Source organism: Abramis brama (assembly GCF_963993115.1).
Source record: "Abramis brama genome assembly, chromosome: 14".
Lineage (NCBI taxonomy): Eukaryota > Metazoa > Chordata > Actinopteri > Cypriniformes > Leuciscidae > Abramis > Abramis brama.
Genome location: NC_139976.1, coordinates 19,507,706 through 19,527,596, shown reverse-complemented (window position 1 = coordinate 19,527,596; position 19,891 = coordinate 19,507,706). Strand labels below are relative to the sequence as shown.

Here is a 19,891-nt window from a genome sequence, read left to right as displayed (position 1 = left end):
GTCACGTCTGCCGAGCCTGTGTCTTCGGACAAGATGGCCGCCACAGAGACTGTTCACGTCACGTCTGCCGAGCCTGTGTCGGACAAGATGGCCGCCACAGAGACTGTTCACGTCACGTCTGCCGAGCCTGTGTCTTCGGACAAGATGGCCGCCGCCGAGCCGGTGGTGTCTGTTCCAGCTCCTGAGCCGGTGGTGTCTGTTCCAGCTCCTGAGCCGGGGGTGTCTGTTCCAGCTCCTGAGCTGGGGGTGTCTGTTCCAGTTCCTGAGCCGGTGGTGTCTGTTCCAGTTCCTGAGCCGCCCGAGGCAAAGTCTCCGCCCGAGCCGCCCGAGGGAAAGTCTCCGCCCGAGCCGCCCGAGGGAAAGTCTCCGCCCTGGCCGCCCGAGGGAAAGTCTCCGCCGTGACCACCTGAAGGGTCGTCTCCGCCGTGGCCACCCGAAAGGTCGTCTCCGCCCTGGCCGCCCGAGGGGTCGTCTCCGCCCTGGTCGCCTGAGGGGTCGTCTCCGCCCTGGTCGCCTGAGGGGTCGTCTCCGCCGTGGCCCCCTGAGAGGTCGTCTCCGTCATGGCCACCCGACGGGTCGTCTCGGCCCTGGCTGCCTGCACGATCTCCTCTGCCCTGGCCGCCCGAGGGAGAGTTTCTGCCCTGGCCGCCAGATGGACTGACATTTCCGCCCTGGCCTCCCGAACTCTGTGGTCCGCCCTGGCCTCCTGAACTGTCCATTTCCCCTGCTCCACCCTGGTCTGTCCTTCCTGTTCCCCCTGTTCCATCCTGGTCTGTCCCTCCCATCCCACCCTGGTCCGTCCCTCCCGTCCCTAGTGGAGCGTCTGGTAGCCGCTCCGTAAGGAGGGGGTAATGTCACATGCCTGTCCTGTCTCATGTAGCACATGTGGTGTTTGTGTTCCTGTCTCTGTTTTGACCCCACCCTTCCTTGTTATCTCATTATTGGTTTCATTTGTCCCACCTGTTCCTTCATTATCCTGCCTGATTTGTTCCCTTTTATAAGCTCCTTTGTGTTTGCAGTCTTCGTCGGATCGTTGTCTGGTTTACGTCTCCCGCTTCATGTGTAACCCTGGTATGTGTTGTTTCTAAGTTGTTGTTTTGTTGAGTTCTTGTTTTCCCCCTTGTGGGTTTTTGGTTTCGATTTCTGTTTCAGTTTGTTAAATTCTTTTTCTGCAATTGAGTCCTTCCCTTAGTTTTCTTTAGTTTTCATGACACCTTTTCTGAGATTTCAAATGTTCCATTACTTTTTAACATCCTGGCTGTAGATAAAGCAGGCTATTTAAATTATGGCTTGACATTTAAAATTAACATTTAAAAACGATTGAAATTCCATTGAAATCACGTTGATCCTTAGTTCAGTTGAAATTTCAACATTGTTTCAATATTCCTGATAATTGAAATACCATTGAAATTCCGTTGATCTATGGACAGGATTTCAACGTTGTTTCAATATTAAAACAGGGTGCAAAATGATGTAGAATCAACATCAGAGTTCGATGTAGGTTTGCGCATTTTAATATATATGTACGCAGGCGTGTAGTCCTTTTTTACAAATCAACCCTCAACAAACTACTTGTCTGGCCTTAAAAATGTATAATACAGAATTATTTATCATGTCCGCGTAGCCACGTGGTGACTGTACAGATAAAACGACAACGTTTTATCTCAGAGGTAAAGGGAAGGGAAGGAGTCCTTCACAGGGGAGAGCCTAGTTGACACTTCAGGACTGCGTTGTCGTCGTGTCCAGGCACAGTTCCTTCATCAGATCTGGATACAGCCTGGATCCGGCGGACTGCGGTAAACCTCGGGATAAACAGAGAGACTAATATTAATGTAGACGTCATCCTTCTTATGATGTAACAAGTACATCAGGATTTATGGGAAGTGTTCCCTGTTCCGGCTGACCTAAACTATGCAGCTAACATTGAATTATAGAAGTCTATAATGTGTTATGTGTATACTAGGACTAAGATATGCGTTTTTAGTCTAGATATGAACTGACAGAGTGTGTCTGCTTCCCGGACAATGTTAGGAAGAGGCAAAGGATCTACCGCCAGCATATTCTAGGTATTATCAACTGGCCGGAATTTTGAGATCGCAATAGACGTGAAGGACTATAATGTGTTAAGAGCTCGCTCAAGTACTGGGGAGCTAAACCATTTAGTGCTTTGTAAGTAATCAGCAATATTTTAAAATGTATACAATGTTTAATAGGGAGCCAATGCAGTGTTGACAGAACCGGGCTAATATGGTCATACTTCCTGTTTCTGGTAAGAACTTTAGCAGAGGATCTATGATCTCTGGAAGCATCTCTTTCAATAGCTTAGTCGGTACAGGGTCTAACATACATGTTGTCGACTTAGATGATTTAACGAGTTTAGTAAATTCTTCCTCTCCTATAGCAATGAATGAATCAAATTTTTCCTCAAGGAGACTACAATGCACTGCCTGATGCAATATTGTAGTAGACGGTTGCATAGTTATAATTTTCTCCCTGATATTATCAATCTTGTAAGAAAAGAAGTTCATAAAGTCATTACTGCTGTGCTGCTTGGAAACGTCTGGGCTTGAAGCTTTATTTTTCGTTAGTTTAGTCACTGTTTCAAATAAATACCTAGGATTATGTTTATTTTCTTCTAATAGGTTTGAAAAATAAGCAGATCTAGCAGTTTTTAAGGCCTCTCTGTATGCAATCTTGCTCTCTTTTTTTGTTTTCCTCTAGTTTTGTTTTCTTCCAGTTGCGCTCCATTTTTCTGGCTGCTCTCTTAAGGGCCTGAGTGTGCTCGTTGTACCACGGCGTTGGACTATTTCCTTTAATCTTCTTTAAGCGCAACAGAGCAACTGTGTCTAAATTGCTGGAAAAGAGAAAGTTAAACGTTTCTGTCGCAATACTGAGTTCTTCTAAGCAATCTGGGATGCTGAGATGATGAAACTGATCAGGAAGATTATTTATAAAGCAATCTTTAGAGGCAGAAGTGATAGGTCTAACATATTTGTAACACGGAGTCGGCTTTGCAGCCTTGGCTAAATGAAGTATACACAAGACTAGATAATGATCTGAGATGTCATCGCTCTGCTGCAGAATTTCAACGCCATCAACATTTATTCCATGTGATAATGTGAGATCTAGAGTATGATTAGGACAATGAGTAGGTCCTGACACGTGTTGTCTAACTCCAATAGAGTTCAGAATGTCTTTAAATGCCAATCCCAATGCATCTTTTTCGTTATCTGCATGTATATTAAAATCACCAACAATCAGGACTTTATCTGCAGACAGTACTAACTCTGATAGAAAGTCAGCTAATTATTTGATAAAGTCTGTATGGTGCCCTGGTGGCCTGTATACAGTAGCCAGCACAAATCTCAAATGTGATTTATTATTTACACTAGATAGTGTTACATTAAGCACCAACACTTCAAAATAATTATATGTGAAACTAGACTCCTTAGTAATTCTGAAGATATTACTATGAATTACAGCAACACCTCCCCCTTTGCCTTTCAGACGAAGTTTATGTTTATAACAGTAATCTTGGGGGGTGGACTCATTTAAAGTAATGTAATCGTTTGGTTTTAGCCAGGTTTCTGTCAAACACAACACGTCTGGGTTATAATCTGTAATCATATCATTAACAATAAGTGTTTTTGAAGTAAGGGAATGAATATTCAGCAACCCGAGCTTTAACATTTGTTCATCTGTATTAAATCTGTTTTTTGTTTGTTGAACATCAATTAAAGGTGAACTAAGTAACTTTTTTACCTTAACCGAACAGCTTCGGAGTCATTGGAATAGTTATGACTTTTTTCGGGTTGAATGGTGGTCGTCTCGCACCCCCCAAGCGCCTGTGAGCCGAAAAACCACCCTTACAACTTTGGGCCTCTGCGTCAGGAAGTATCGCGTGATATCAGATCTCGCGATGTAACTTCATTCTGTTCGAACCCGAATGAAGAAGACGTTTTAAAGAATGTCCCATCTGCTTTGATGTCGTTGATCTATAGCCTCTGGTATCTGAGAGTCGCCAACGAGTTTTTCGACAGTGTTGTCAAATATCTATTCCGAAGCTGTAGGGGGAGCTCTATAGAGAAACCTGCAAGCAAAAAGCGAGAATACAGCGAAGAAATTCCCGAAACTGCATAGCCCTGCTTTAAATGATTACCCTTTAATGGGTTTGGGAGTTTTTGTATTTCCTAATTCGGGGAACAAACACAGTCTCTATATGATGATATCTAGGTGAAATAGTCTCTATGTAATGGGATTTATCTGACCTCAGTGACGTGAGACAGCTAGCAGACGGCCGGTTTAGCCAGTGTGTCTGCTTTCTGACCTGAGCCCCAATTCATGTTTGAGCTCTAAGACTATGTGCCATATTACTAGAGAGAAGAGCAGCACCATCCCAGGAGGGATGAATACGATCTCTTTTTAACAGGTCAGATCTGCCCTAAAAATTGTCTATGAATTCTATATTATTTTGTGGACACCATTTAGACAGCTAGCCATTGAGTGAGGACAATCTACTAAGTATCTCATCACTCTGGCAAACAGGAAGGGGGCCAGAGCAAATTTTTTTATAAATAATTTTACAAATAATTTTTGTGATCTCCGACTGGCGAAGTCAAACATCATTAGTGCCGACGTGAATAATAATCTTAGAGAATTTACAATTAGCATTAGCCAGCACTTTTAAATTTGCTTTGATGTCAGGCGCTCTGTCTCCCGGCAAACATGTGACTATGGTGACTGGTGTCTCTATGCGCGTGTGCGTGCGAGAAAAAATCAAATAAATAAAGACGGCAGGCACAGATGGCATGTTAACCGGCTAGCGAATTACTAGCGTGTTGTACTAGCGATAACGATTTAGATTGAAGCTAGCGATGTCAGGTTAATGTGTGGTGATGAGTAAGTTATATTTAGCAATATAAACAGCAAGGAATGATAGTAAATAAAGATTCAAAAGAGAAAGCTATACGGAGTATACAGATGCAAACCACTCAGCAGCAAGGCGGGTGCCCTCTTGAGGCAATAGCGCCCTCTTGAGGCAATACCACTTTAAGAAATGTTAAAGGTCCCGTTCTTCATGATCCCATGTTTCAAACTTTAGTTAGTGTGTAATGTTGTTGTTAGACTATAAATAATATCTGTAAAATTATAAAGCTCAAAGTTCAGTGCCAAGTGAGATATTTTATTTAACAGAAGTCACCTACATCGAACGGCCCGTTTGGAATACATCCCTCTACTTCCTTCTTTAATGACGTCACTAGAACAGTTTTTTGACTAACCTCCGCCCACAGGAATGCTCCCTCAACTCTACCGAAATTCGTTTATGTACTTGTGCACTTCTTATAACTTACTGTGTTTACTCAGCTCTTACGGTGATTTTCTGAAGTAAAACTGACGCTTCATCTTTTGTGTGATGTACAATAAACTTTATTAAACTCATCAATATGTCTGATCATCATTCGGACCTGGTCCGAAACAGCAGACTTGTAGGCTATTAATAAATAATGGATACATACAAGCAGATGACAAATACGTTATAATAACCGTAATTAAACTACTAAACTATACCTGTTCCATCTCTATACACACTGTAAAAAATAATTCTGTGGCTTAGTAAATATTACAGAAATTTTTAACTTTATTAACTTAATAAAATTGTTTACTTGATTGTTTGAGTTAAACATACCAAAATAATTGAGTAAAAATCCAACAGTTAATTTTATCTAAAATTTACAGATATATTTAAGTTTTTTTCAATAAAATGATTTAGTATTTTACAAACCAATAATTTCTTTATAATATACTTAAAGGTATAGTGGAGGATCTTTCTGAATTTTAGATAAGACCCGCCCTCTCCACTTTTTGAATAAGTTTGATTGATTCACCAGAATGATTGACAATTAGGAGGACCAATAGTATAGGTGATCCACCCGGAAGTAAAAAATCCTCCGCTATACCTTTAATATATTTGTAAAAAATGTTATAAAAAATATTTGAGAATGTTGAATTAAACTGATCTGTTTCAAGAAACAAAAATATTACTTAATTCAAATCAATATTATTAATATATTTAACACTCTTAAGAAATTGAGTAAGGGCCCGTCCACACGGAGACGCGTTTCGCTGTATACGTATACATTTTTTATCGTATTGGCGTTTCGTCCACACGGATCCGGCGTTTTGGGAGACTGAAACCGCTATTTTTTGAAACCGGGTCCCAAAGTGGATAAATCTGAAAACGACACCCTTGCGGTTTCGTGTGTACAGCCAATCCGTATATTTTGTGAAACGATGATGTCATCACATCACGTGTCGTCTGTGTCACGCGTAACAGCAACAAAAATAATGGCGGACTTACATGATTGTGTTCGTGCTGCAGAAGCTACTAAGCCTACTAACTTTATTACAGCAAAATATATTGCTTCACTGCAACTGTGGTGAGCAACAAGCGATAATCTTCGTCCTCTTCTTCTTGGTTCGTATACAGCGCGCAAGGTTATGCGCATGCTCAAAGTCTTCTTCTCCGTGTATAGTGTATCTCTGTGTCAGAATTACAGCGCCCCATACTGGTCTGGCATATATACTACACCGTTTTCAGTCGGTTTCAGTGGTTTCGTGTGTACGCAGATATTTCCTGAGACGACGCCGTGTTTACGGAATTTTTTTTTAGAACGAGGAAAAAAAAAATCGGATCGGGAACGCACCGGCTTCGTGTGGACGTGGCCTATTACTCAATTAAAACAAAGCACCCCTCCCCCACCCTCTGACGTGACGACACGGTTGGTTGAGTGAGCGCGGGCTGTTTGAACTCTCCAGTCCAGAACAACAGTCCTCTTCTCAGCGTCGCAGATTTGGTGCATTTCCTCTGTGAAATTCAGGTTTGTGTATATTTTATTTTTATCTATAAAATCATTACTGTGCTTTAAATCATTTTATTTCATGCAAAACAACATACAGAGGCGTAATTCGACACCTAAACGAGAGTCGCGCCTGTCTTTTCGCGTGATTGAAACGCCTTGCATAAACGCACGACTTTATTCCTAATGATAATATAATTAATTTGGATGATAAAATGTCCTCAGAACTGTGCACTGTTTGTTTATTGGCAGGTTATGGAGTCAGTCGCTCGCAGTATCTTTCGGCTGTGAGTGAAACGCAGGACGGCGGGATGAAGTTCAAAGTTCACCCGCAGAGCGCGAGTCCATCTCCGGCTCGAGAACCAGCGCTGATCCGGTGGAAATTGGATAACAGACCGATTGATTACACTTGAATTAGGCTACCTGAATGTTTAAATGTTTAATTTTTACTTCTAAAATGTTTTTTTTTTTTTTATGAGTTTACATGTAGGCAATATTGTATGTGTTAAAAACAGTGTAAAATATGCTGTATTGCTGTACTCATCGACAATAAAGGCCAAGTCATGTAACGTAACGTACTGGTTGTATGGAATAGGCTACTATTTTACAAAGGTTTAGAGACAATTAAAAAAAGTTAATATTACTCATAAATAAAAACAGTTAATATTACTCATAAATATTGTTTTTTAAATGTTTAAATGTTAAATTATTTCTACTCATTTTTATTTGTTAACGTAGCCTACCAGATGCAGTTACTCAGATTTACTTAATTTTTTACTTGAATTTACTCAATTCATACATTATATTTCATTGATTTCACAGCTTTAAAATGTACTCAATATTTTTAAGTGTAAAAATGTTTCACCAATAAAATTAAGTTTATCCCAGTAATAGTTTTTAGAGTGCAGCACTCTGACTCTGTAGGCATTATTGTCCGACTCGAAATGAACACCGTTACTGAGAGTTTCTGATATTATCATCATTCCGTGAAATGAAATTGTCCTGAGAGACTGAGCGCGAGCTCATGAAGCTCCGCCCCCTGGGTCGTCCAGTAGCAGCTTATTTGCATTTAAAGGGCACACGCTAAAACAGCGCGTTTTTCTGAGCCCCAAAAAATGACAATTTAAACATGCTGTAAAAAATGATCTGTTGGGTATTTTGAGCTGAAACTTCACATACACTCTCTGGGGACATAAGAGACTTATTTTACATCTTGTGAAAAGGGGCATAATACGGGACCTTTAAGACGGAACAACAATTGATTTACATTTCATGCTGGTGAGCAAAATGTGCATTTTACATGCTAAATACTAAGAAAAAACCCATGTTAGACCAATAGAATTCCCCAAAATGTAAATTTAACAATATTGAGTTCCCAGCATGCACTATCATTCAAAATTGAGCAGTTACTGTTGTGGGATTATTGTTTCTCTGTTTTCTGGCCTTTTTTAAACTTTTGTTTTGTCATTATTGTTAGTTATTTGTTGTTTTATGAAGTGAAGAGCTCATCTTTTTACATTTGTTTATTGTCCTTGCATTTTGTATGTCAGGCGTTGAGGTCTATGTACAACCTTTAAATATTTTTGCTATATATATATATATATATATATATATATATATATCTACGAAAATATATGCCTATAGGCTAGCTCAATTTGTGTTATTTAATTTTTTGAACATGAAGTCTGTTGTTGCCATTATGTATGCTATAAATGTATAGCTTGCATTAGGCATTTTGCTTGTAATGAATGAACAAATTCCAATTGACAAAGTAGGCTACTTGGGATATTTTTAAGACAATAGTTGAGAGAACCTAAAAATCTGAATGCATTGCGTTATGCAGATTTTTTTAGGTTTTCTCAACGATTCCTTTATACAGCATGGTAAACTGAATATAGGTAGGTAGAAGTTATTTGAATTTTTTTGCATGGTGATACTGACCGCAAACTTTTTTTTGGCTTTCTACTTATGTGGGAATTGCGAATAATTAATTTCATATTCACTTCTGTTATAGTGGCCCAGTTGAAGACTGATATCCAAACCTTGCTCTTTTTGATAATTCCCGAACGCTTTGTCAGCTTTTAAATGCCTGCTGTATGATACATTAGCAAATAGTAGCCTATGCTACATGTAAGTAGGCGGCTCTGAAACATGACGTTTCAGCAGAGGGAGAGGCATTTTCCTTAGTGACGTCGCATGTACCGGCTGTTTGACTCGGAAACAGCCATACAGCGTGTAAAGAAGAAATGACCGACAGTGACCTCGAATAAGATGTTGAAGACCTATCTATTGTCTTCATCTCTTTACAACACATCAGCATTTATGTAGAATTCCGATAAAACAATTGTAGCCTACATTTTGAAGCGCCTTCGAAACGTCGAGTCGCTATACGCATCTGTCTTCCGAGCGTTTACACTTGCTACGTAAATAATGGAAAATGCTGAAACATCCGATCAAAACGGAACGACGCACTACACGAACGGTTCAGTGAACGGATTTCACACCCCGCAGTCCGGTAACGGGGACTGTATTTCGTCTAGCGGAGGTGGTCTGGGTGCTAGTGACAGTAGCGGTGGCCATAATGGTATTGAAAATTTCCACCATCTTCATCAGGATGTACACAACAATGGTTCGCCTGCCAAGCGCTGCAAACTCAGGAGACGCGTGGATTCGGGAAAGAAGAACAGACCACGTAAGTCGGATTTTTCACGTTCATATTAAATTGTAACTTAAACGGAACATTGACAATTAACACAACATAGACATACAGTAAATAAATATTTTTGAGGTATGGTTTATTTATTTTTTATTTTAAAATCTATAATTTAAGCAACTAAAAACGATTCCGGGGCATAAAACTTTTCTTTATTTATTTTAATTTAATCGACGCATTCATTTTTCGTATCTTCATGATAAATAAATGTTATCTTAACGTTAATGTAGCCTACGTTAAAATGTAAAATTTATTTTCTAACTGTTTGACTAAAGTGTTTGTAACGATGAATCAGACTTTTTCGCATTACGTTTTTATTCATATTTGTATCAAGATCCTGAAAATGAGAGCCTGTTCAGTGTCATGAAGTCCCGGAAGTAATGAACCAATTTTATTGTTTTCTTCGCAATTAAAACAACAACAACAACAAGAGGATCATTTAAAAGAGAAATAGCTTAAAATGTATACAGATTTCAAATTCCCCTGTATTAAGAGGTTTATGTATTTCTGAAAGACCGGGTTATTTAGTGTTGTGAAATCAATGTGATGTTTGCTGTGAGGATTCCATTGGCCAGATCAGTAACAGGGGGTGTGGCCAAAACACGCCAGATATGAAAGGCATACTTGATCAGCCAATGAGAGGGAAGTATCACACAACGGGGTGGGGAAATCGCTCCGTATGAGCTTGCAGACTTTACAGTTCTTGTCAAATAAACATAAAAAGGCAATAGCACACCTGCCAGCTAACATGAACACATTTATTCTTCTGACAGCTGCATTTGAATGATATATTCATATATTGATTAGATCGTTGCGTGCTTCATTGCTGTCTGCATAATCCTGTCTGTCTCACCTGAAAGTATGAAACTAATTGTGAAAAAGCAAGGTAAGGTCCTGCATGATATGTAATCAATGACATCAGTACGAGACAGTAAAAACATAAAAAAAAAAAAAAAAAACCTTTTTATGATTAGATTTTTGCATCTTTTTGAAGTTTACTGTCAAACCTACTAATCAAGTAGTTGCAGTAACAGTAATGCATTCATAGCTAGTATAAGTATATAGTTATGCGTTGTTGATATTCAATATTGTTTTAAAATATGTATAAAATATTGTAAACTGCTGTAACCTCACTTTTTGTGCACTATCTGCTGTAATGTCACTGTGTTCTTGGTGACTTTGGAGTACTTTGCTCTCTGAGACAAGGAGTACACACACCTTTCACCCACATGTATGTCTGCCAGCTACATTATCATCAATGATCTAAACGCAGACTGCCTTAACTAATCAATGACATAAGAAACTGCTTTCTCTCAAACAATAAAAAAAAAACATTTCACTGATTCACTAAGGTTACTAAAAGAAATACTGTGGTTATATAAGTAAGGTTTTTTTAAGATATACTTTTATGCTGGAAAGATTGTGTGAGATGGGTAACTTTTATTTTAAAGACAGGATGTTTCTCTGAATAGCTAGGCAATCTCTTTGAAACTGCTGTTACCATGGCAACAAAAGGCTCCACAAGCCACAGTGTGAATAGACCAAAATAATCTATTTTTTCCCTCTGCCAAAGTAGTCATAGTAATTTGCAATCAGACAGTATCATTAATATACTTATATACTAATATACTATAACTAAAATCGTAAAAACATTGAAAAAATTATTCAAGTATTGCCAATAATCCAACATCACTTTTTTGAGTCCCATTTCACACCAATTGATACCACACAGAAATATTCAGGTTATGCTGTGTTTGGAAAGAATATTGACATTTCCCTTTCTAAAACTTGTTTTCAGCCTTTCCATGGTTTGGAATGGATATCGGAGGCACCCTGGTAAAGCTGGTTTACTTTGAGCCCAAGGACATCGCTGCTGAAGAAGAACAAGAGGAAGTGGAGAGCCTGAAGAGCATCCGCCGCTACCTAACCTCCAACGTAGCCTATGGAAACACGGGTATCCGTGACGTTCACCTGGAGTTGAAGAACCTCACCATGTGTGGCCGCAAAGGCAACCTGCACTTCATTCGGTTCCCCACTCAAGACATGCACCGCTTCATCCAAATGGGCCAAGACAAGAACTTCTCCAGCCTGCACACCACGCTGTGCGCCACGGGTGGGGGCGCTTACAAGTTTGAGGAAGACTTCAGAACGGTACATGATCCACAGAGGAATGGCAACATAATAATGGATTTTATAATATTCGCAAAAGATTGAATGCGAAAAATATGTTGAACCGTGCCAGGCTAGTGTTTTGTCGACAATGACTGGTTATCATGCTGCCACTTATCCTATTACTGTTATCAGGACAAGAAATTGCTAACATCGGATACGCCCTTTCACATATATGATTGTGTCATTATTTGTTCCCACAGGTGGCTAGTTTGGAGCTGCAGAAGCTGGATGAACTGGACTGTCTTATTCATGGTCTGCTGTATGTTGACTCAGTCGGGTTCAATGGCCATCCAGAGTGTTATTTTTTCCTAAATCCCTCTGACCCTGAAAACTGTGTCAAGAGGCCATTTAGCCTGGAGAACCCCTTCCCTATGTTGCTGGTAAACATTGGCTCGGGGGTTAGCATCCTGGCCGTCTACTCCAAGGATGATTACAAGCGGGTCACGGGCACTAGGTGAATTCCTGCATCATCTTTTTCATGTAGCTAAGGTGTTCATTTCAGGTTTATGTCACTTGTCCTTGCTTGTATACGTGACTTGCGTAAGAAAAGAAGATCTGGCTACTACAGCGGCAGATATTTTACTTCCTGACTTGATGACATTTTTATCAGATATGTTATTTCAGAACCATAGATAAACCTCAAACCATCATATTTATTCCCACAGAAGTGCATTGCCAAAGTACGGAGACATGTTTTTTACTTGTAAATTTGTTTTGTCATTTTAGTTAAAGGGTTATTCACCCAAAATAATCACCCTCATGTCGTTCCAAACCCGTAAGACTTTCATTCATCTACTGAACACAAATGAAGATATTTTAAATGAAATCTGAGAAATTTCTGTCCCTCCATTGACAGCTACGCAACTACCACATTGACGCTTCAAAAAGTTCATAAAGAGATTGTAAAACTAATCCATATGAATTTAGCGTTCTAGTCCAAAAGACTTTCGTTCATCTTTGGAACACAAATTAAGATATTTTTTATAAAATCTGAGAGATTTCTGTCCCTACAATGACAGCTACGTGACTACCACATTGATGCTTCAAAAAGTTCATAAAGAGATCGTAAAACGAATCCATATGAATTGAGTGGTTTAGTCCAAATTTTCTGAAGAGACACGATCACTTTGATGTGATCACGATCACTTTGACGATCACATATCACACATATGATGAACTGATTGAATTTAGGCTTTTATTCACAGATAAACATTGATCGGCGAACATAAACAGAAGCTCAACCGTACTTGCATGACGTGCAGGAACAAACTTCATTGGTTCTTGTGGAAGCACAAACGTGCTGCGTAACACACGAGAATGAACCTCAAGATAAACGAAAGTCTTACGGGTTTGGAAAGACATGAGGGCGAGTAAATGTTGACGGAATTTTCAGTTTTGGGTGAAATATCCCTTTAAATCATAGCCATGTTGTACTAATTTTTTCCATTGTTTAATTTAAATTGTGTTAACGATTTAACTAAAACAAAAGAAAGAATTTAGATATTGTGGACATTAATAAATAAGTTGTGGGAACAAATTCTAAATTCATGGCCACAGTATCAAATGAACAACAACAACATCAAAACCCCCCTTGCAATTTTATGTTTCAACCACAGATGGCGATAAAGAGGCTAAAGTTCCATAGTGCAGCTTTTTTTTTCTTTTTTTACATTACAAATGTCTTAAATGTCACTTTTTATTTGTATTTTTTTAAACAACAATCAGCAACAAACATATTCACACATCAACACACCCAACAACACAGCATACATAAATACATTGTGTACATATAAAGAAAGAAAAAAGAGAATAAGATCAGTAAATCATAAGCAAAACCTGACACCAGCATCATTCTTCCACTTACAGTTATACTTGGTTTTGAAGATAATTTATGAAAGGACGCCACATGACAGTACATAATGCAGCTTTAAAGGAATAGTTCACATAAAAATGAAAATTCTGTCATCATTTACTCACCCTCAAGTTGTTTCAAACCTGTATGAATTTCTTTCTTCTGCTGAACACAAAGGAAGATATTTTGAAGAATGTCTGTAACCAAACAGTTGATGGACCCCATTGACTTCCATGGTAGGAAAAAAATATTATGGATGTCAATGGGGTCCTTCAACTGTTTGGTTACCAACATTCAAAATGTCTTCTTTTGTGTTCAGCACAAGAAAGAAATGCATACAGGTTTTTTTAGTGAACTATTCCTTTAACTGTAAAGTAAAAAATAAATTATTAATGATAAATTATGAATTTGTTGTTGTGGATGTTATTTTGTAATGAAAATTGTTACATTTGTTACAATGCAACAATCTTTAAATACTCTGACATTCATTTGCTTCATTGGTTGTGATTCAGTTTAGGAGGTGGTACGTTTCTAGGCCTGTGTTGCTTGCTGACCGGCTGTGATACATTTGAGGAAGCCTTAGAGATGGCAGCTAAAGGGGACAGCACAAATGTGGACAAACTTGTGAAGGACATTTACGGTGGCGATTATGAACGCTTCGGTCTCCAGGGTTCTGCCGTTGCATCCAGGTACAGACAGATTTGCCAGCATTCATTTGTAAAAATGATCATATTTGTGATTAAAAAAAATCTTTACACTTCTTTTTTTTCTTTAATTTGTTAGTTTTGGTCATATGATGAGCAAGGAAAAACGTGATAGTATAAGTAAAGAGGACCTGGCCAGGGCCACTCTTGTCACCATCACAAACAACATCGGCTCCATCGCCCGCATGTGTGCAGTGAACGAGGTTTGAAAACATTTTCTCTTAATGCAAAAGCTCACTTATCATGTTTAATAACGGTTTCTATCCATATTTCCAGGCTTCCAGCCACATAGATTGATTTTGTTTTATTAAAAATGCATAAGTTTAATTCAATGGGCATTACCCCATGACACAAACAATATCAAGACCAAGTCTGTGGTACTAAAGATGGGCCTGAACTCTGTGTGCTCTGAGCTTCTTTACAGTGTTGTCTTGTGGCATGGAGATCAAGCAGCATTGTACAGGGCTATCACAGCACACGGAACAGCCACAAGATGGATGAACTTTTTTTCCCCCCTAAAATACTCTGGTGTAAAAGTCAACATGTGTAATGTGGATATTTCCTGTTTTGTCTTCATCAAATTCAAGTTTGGAACAGTATCACTGTTTATTCTGACTGTCTGTTTTTGTTTTTTATATCCTCCAGAATATCGATAAAGTGGTTTTTGTTGGGAATTTCCTTCGGATCAACACTGTATCAACTAAGCTGCTAGCTTATGCCATGGACTTCTGGTCTAACGGTCAACTGAAAGCCCTTTTCTTAGAACATGAAGTAAGTAAACACTTAAAAAAAAAAAAAAAATCATTTTAATTCCCTGTCAATGCTAAAATTAGTTTCATTAATAAAGACTTAACGTAACATTCTCAATAGTGTTCAATCAATGTATCAGCCAAGCCAGTATATGGCATTTTATTACTCTTGGAATCAGCCAATAAGCACACACATATTATTAACAATGTTTTGATACACATGAGATTATTTATAGTGGAGACATTATAGATTATAAATGAAAATTAGATGCTTTGAAACACCCCACGAAATCAGAATTTGAGTTTTGTGGCTTTTAGTTAATTTTCATACACATTTAAAATTTGAAGTCTTTAAAGACTGGACAAAAATATTGAAATATAAAAATTAGTTGAATATTCCGTAAAAGTCAGAAATGTAATTTTGCTGATGTAACTTCTCTTTGAGTCACAACTCCTCACTTAGAAGTTAATTTCAATATATTTACTCCAACATTTTTAATAGACATGTAGGCAGATTCATTGATTATAACAAGATGTTCTAGTTTTTTCACATTGTACATTTCAGTCCCGTTATTCAGATATAGGTACAGGTGAAGAAAATGAGACCAGAAAAGATGGTAAATAACAGTGAAATGTGTTACTAAAGATGAATGAGTATTTTAATATTAGGGATTACGATGAAAATGAGCACCTTTTGCATTAGGATTTATAAAATAAAAAACAACAACAGATGAGTAGCCGTCATGAGTAATATATAGGTATATAATAAAGGTTAATTTGAATATATGAACTTACCTGTCTTTCCTCTCCTGCAATAGTCTGTGCTTGTCGCTGCGTGACTGCTTTGCTGATTAACGGGACTTTTAGCTCCCCCTTGTGTCCAAAAGATCCAAAATCTACCCAAAATCTACTGTCAATGGATAATGTTGATTTCTGCTGTCAAATATTGTGCACTTTAAGAAAATATTATGTAAAATAACCCATTTAGGTTCAGCTATGTTATGTATGTCTCATAAGATATTATTAAATTCTATATTTTATATACACTATAATTTAAATGTATTTTTAGAATGTTTTTAATATTTTCTCTTATGCTAACAAAGGCTGCACTTACTTGATTAAAAGTACAGTAAAACTGTAATATTGTGAAATGTTATTACAATAAAAAAAATTAGACACATTTTAAGTTGTAATTTATTATTGTGGTGGCAAACCTGAATTGTCTCACATGATCCTTCAGAAAAACTTATAATATGCTAATTTGGTGCTCAAGAAGCTTTTCTTATTATTATCAATGTTGATTTTTATTTTTGTAGAAACCATGATACCTTTTCAGGATTATTTTATAAAAAAAAGAGAAGCATTGACGTCAAATAGAAATCTTTAGTAACATTATAAATGTCTTTACTGTCACTTTTCATCAATTCAATGTATCCTTGCTGAATTAAACTATTAATTTCTTTCCAAACTAAATTAATATTGTATATAGAGTATTTAAAATATCAGCCATCAATTGATCTTAGGCCTTAACAGATGCCACATCATATGAAATGAGCATGTATGGAAATATAATAGAATGCTCTGCTTCTGTTCCACAGGGATATTTTGGAGCTGTTGGTGCCTTCCTAGAGCTACTGAAGATGACTGAAGACTCCTGAGACACTGAAGAAACCCAAACCAGAAGCTGCTGTAAGATTTCAGGAAAGCCACATCCCCTAATAAGGAAAAGCCATTTAATAATATGATCCGAGTTTCCCTTCAAATCATCGACACGTTGGCCCGTCTATGCTTGTGACAAAAGCAGGTGACCAAGAGGAAAAGACGCAACAACAACGCACTTTCAGTGTGTGATGAGCTGCACTTCATGTTAAGTGTGCCTCATTTCCACTTCTATAAATCCAGCACAGCTTTGGCTTTGCCGTGTATTGATATTTTGATTAGATGATGATTTAGGACACTAAATATAATGCCTGTATACTCCCTCTACATCCAGTTTGTGAGCTTTATGAAAATAATTGTAACATATGAAAAGGGTTTGGAGGTGAGTGTTATGGGACTTTTCTCCCCCTGTTCTAGTCACATATGAGCATTCATCATATCTGTATTACATTAAAAATGCTAAGTTGTATTATTAAGCGTAAAATCATTTTGGACACTAAAGCGTGAGTCCAAGTTAAAAATTCTAACATCTTTTTAATACAGCAATTGACAATTGAATTTCAGTACTTTTTCAATTACTTACAGAATTAGCAAAAAATCGTCAGGTAGACCTGTTTTATCTTCATTGGGCCTTGTACGATTAGTGGATTGTTGACATGAGTAGCTGTAGTTTCTAAGATATCTTTACCTCCTTTTAACTGGTCTGTCTAATGAACAGTGATCATATGCACCTGAGCTGACACTGATTGTGTTGGGACCAAATTGTCAATATTGACTGGAAAACACAGTATCTTCATCAGATGGAGAATTTTCATAGTTCACTACATTCAGTAAGTCCTTTCTTACCGTGATGAATTTTATTTGGTTTTACAGTCCCTAATGCCAATATTTCTCTGATCTGAATGTGTTAACAGTTTACCCTGTGTATATACACTGTAGTATATAATGTTTTTTGTTTTTTTATTTAATTTAACATTTGCACAAACCATCTCGTCATATTCATGCCATTATGCAAGTTTCATTAGAGACTGCTAACCGAGACTTATATTTACTGTCAAACCTCCTCGCAAATGCCTTCATCCTTTAAACATTTTCAGCTTAAACGTTGTCTATTAATGAAAATATTTTGCCTTTTTTTTTTTCTCATGTATCAACATGAGCATCTCTAACTTTATGCCTAAACACCTTTTAACTCTCTGTATTAATACTGTACAGCTGGGTCTGACTGTGAACTGTAAAAATGGTTGTTCAGAACCAGATGTATGTTAAATACATGTTCCTAAAGCTGGAATCATAAATTCCAAAATAGTTATTGCAGTCATTATAATCTGTCTAAATATGTAGGATCAGAAACATAAGCACTTCCAAGAGAAAAATGTATTGTCTTTCCCTCACTTTGAGCCACAGTATGACAGCAATTATTTTTCTACCAATTGCATTTTAGCATTTGGCTTCAGCAGTGTAAATAGGTACTCAAGACATTAAATCCTTTATTTTTTACAGCACTGATAAAATAAGCAGTTTTCGAGCTTGTAATTTACAATTTTTTTTTTTTGCTGATCATCATGAATGCAAGCAAGACCAAAACTTCTTAGAGGAAGTAAAATGTACATTAAGAATAATTTCATAATGCATTTTTTATTGGAGGATTGACTGTAAAAAATATTCACCTATTGTGCATGTACTGAACCTACTACATGTTCAACAACAGACCTGTGCTGACATTAAAGTGTCTTCTAGCTGCTTGTGACAACATCTGTAGCACATTACGTGCACTGCCTCTATGTCTTTTCCTTCTATCTGTTGATTCATGCTTTACTTCCTCTGCTCAGTCCTTAGAATTGCCTTATGCAGTGGGGTGCCATTTTGTCTTTGGATGTCTGGATTATGCACAATGGCACCCCAACATCTCTCTGAGCCACAAAAGTAACTTCCAAGTGTTATGGGGTGCCTTTTACTGATGGAGACAAGGCTTTATCTCTGTATCCTCTGTATTGTCGCAAATGCTAAATCCAGATGTCACTGTATGTGTATACATCAATCCTTAACAGTATATTTGAGGTGTTTTGAATTTCTTTTGAGAGGCGGGTGGAGGGTGGGGGGATTGAATGCATGTGTCGGTACATTGTATTTTTACTTGGGCAATGCAAAGCATGTAAGCGATTTCTCAACATGGGTGACATTTCCTTAGGCACTTGGATGGATCGCTCCATCTTATGTAGTCAAATTGCCTTTTTATCAGGTTTTGTTCTTGTAAACCAGATCTAATGTCAGTGCATGTTCATTCCTTGCGCTATATGTTAAATTGTACAAAACCTTTCTCCCCTTTCATAAATATATTCTGTCTCTTCCAAACTATACTTGTTCGATGCCCAGTTTTCAGAAAGCATGTCGCCATTACAGCTGAATTATAAGCTTTTTCTAGAGCTAAATTGTGTAATTATAAATCGTATCATTTTAGATAATTAGATGTTAATATTTCATGCTAATAACCCTCATCAATGACCTCAAACTTGTCTGATGTATGTGATCTGAATGAGTATGTATAATTCTATGCTAAAAATTATTTTAACTTCAGTTTCAGCGGACATATGAATCTTAAACAGAATCACTACACAAATTTTAAGTGTATTTCTTATGATATAACATTTGATGTTGATCGTATAGGGACCCCTAATTTACTTGCGCCTCGTAAGGAATGAACTGATCACAATACTCTGAAATTAATGTCACTAAGAGATTTTTATATTGGTTTTGAGTTGTATCATGTGAAAAGCTAACTTCATTTGTCAATAAACTATTTTGTAAATATCTAATAAATGTGTTAATTGTGGAAAATTGTTAACTCTAATGGCTTTTCATTCATTTTCTTTCATTTAATCCAAATATCAACCCTTACACCAGTTTACAGGATATTCACAAACATGCATTAGAATCAGCTTAATTGGCCAAGTATGCCTACACGGAATTTGTTGCCAGTTTAGAGCAAACCAACAGTGCTCATTTACACATACAGGCACGGCACAGCAGTGTTGGACTGAATGAGATATAAACTAATACAACATGATGGCAGATACCACTGTAAGGGGTTTTACAGTCAAAGACCCAGATATGATGAATGAAGACCCGGAGTCAGAATTATAATAAATTAAAGAAAAGATGTACTGAAGATGTACTGTAGTTTG

The 19,891-nt window shown here is 37.6% G+C and overlaps 1 protein-coding gene across 2 annotated transcripts; it reads left to right on the top strand.

Moving 5' to 3' along the window:
• The first annotated feature begins 9,045 nt into the window (after positions 1-9,045).
• On the top strand, positions 9,046-19,544 carry pank1b (pantothenate kinase 1b). 2 transcript variants are annotated; one of them, XM_084135832.1, is made up of 7 exons: positions 9,046-9,549; positions 11,369-11,721; positions 11,943-12,196; positions 14,107-14,283; positions 14,378-14,501; positions 14,944-15,069; positions 16,646-19,544. In XM_084135832.1, exons 1-7 carry the CDS (start codon positions 9,288-9,290, stop codon positions 16,703-16,705), a joined length of 1,356 nt encoding a protein of 451 aa, XP_083991958.1. In that variant the 5' UTR covers positions 9,046-9,287; the 3' UTR covers positions 16,706-19,544. The 2 variants fall into 2 exon arrangements, with proteins under 2 accessions (XP_083991958.1, XP_083991959.1); XM_084135833.1 differs by lacking the exon at positions 9,046-9,549 and adding an exon at positions 10,283-10,456.
• The last annotated feature ends 347 nt before the right edge of the window (positions 19,545-19,891 follow it).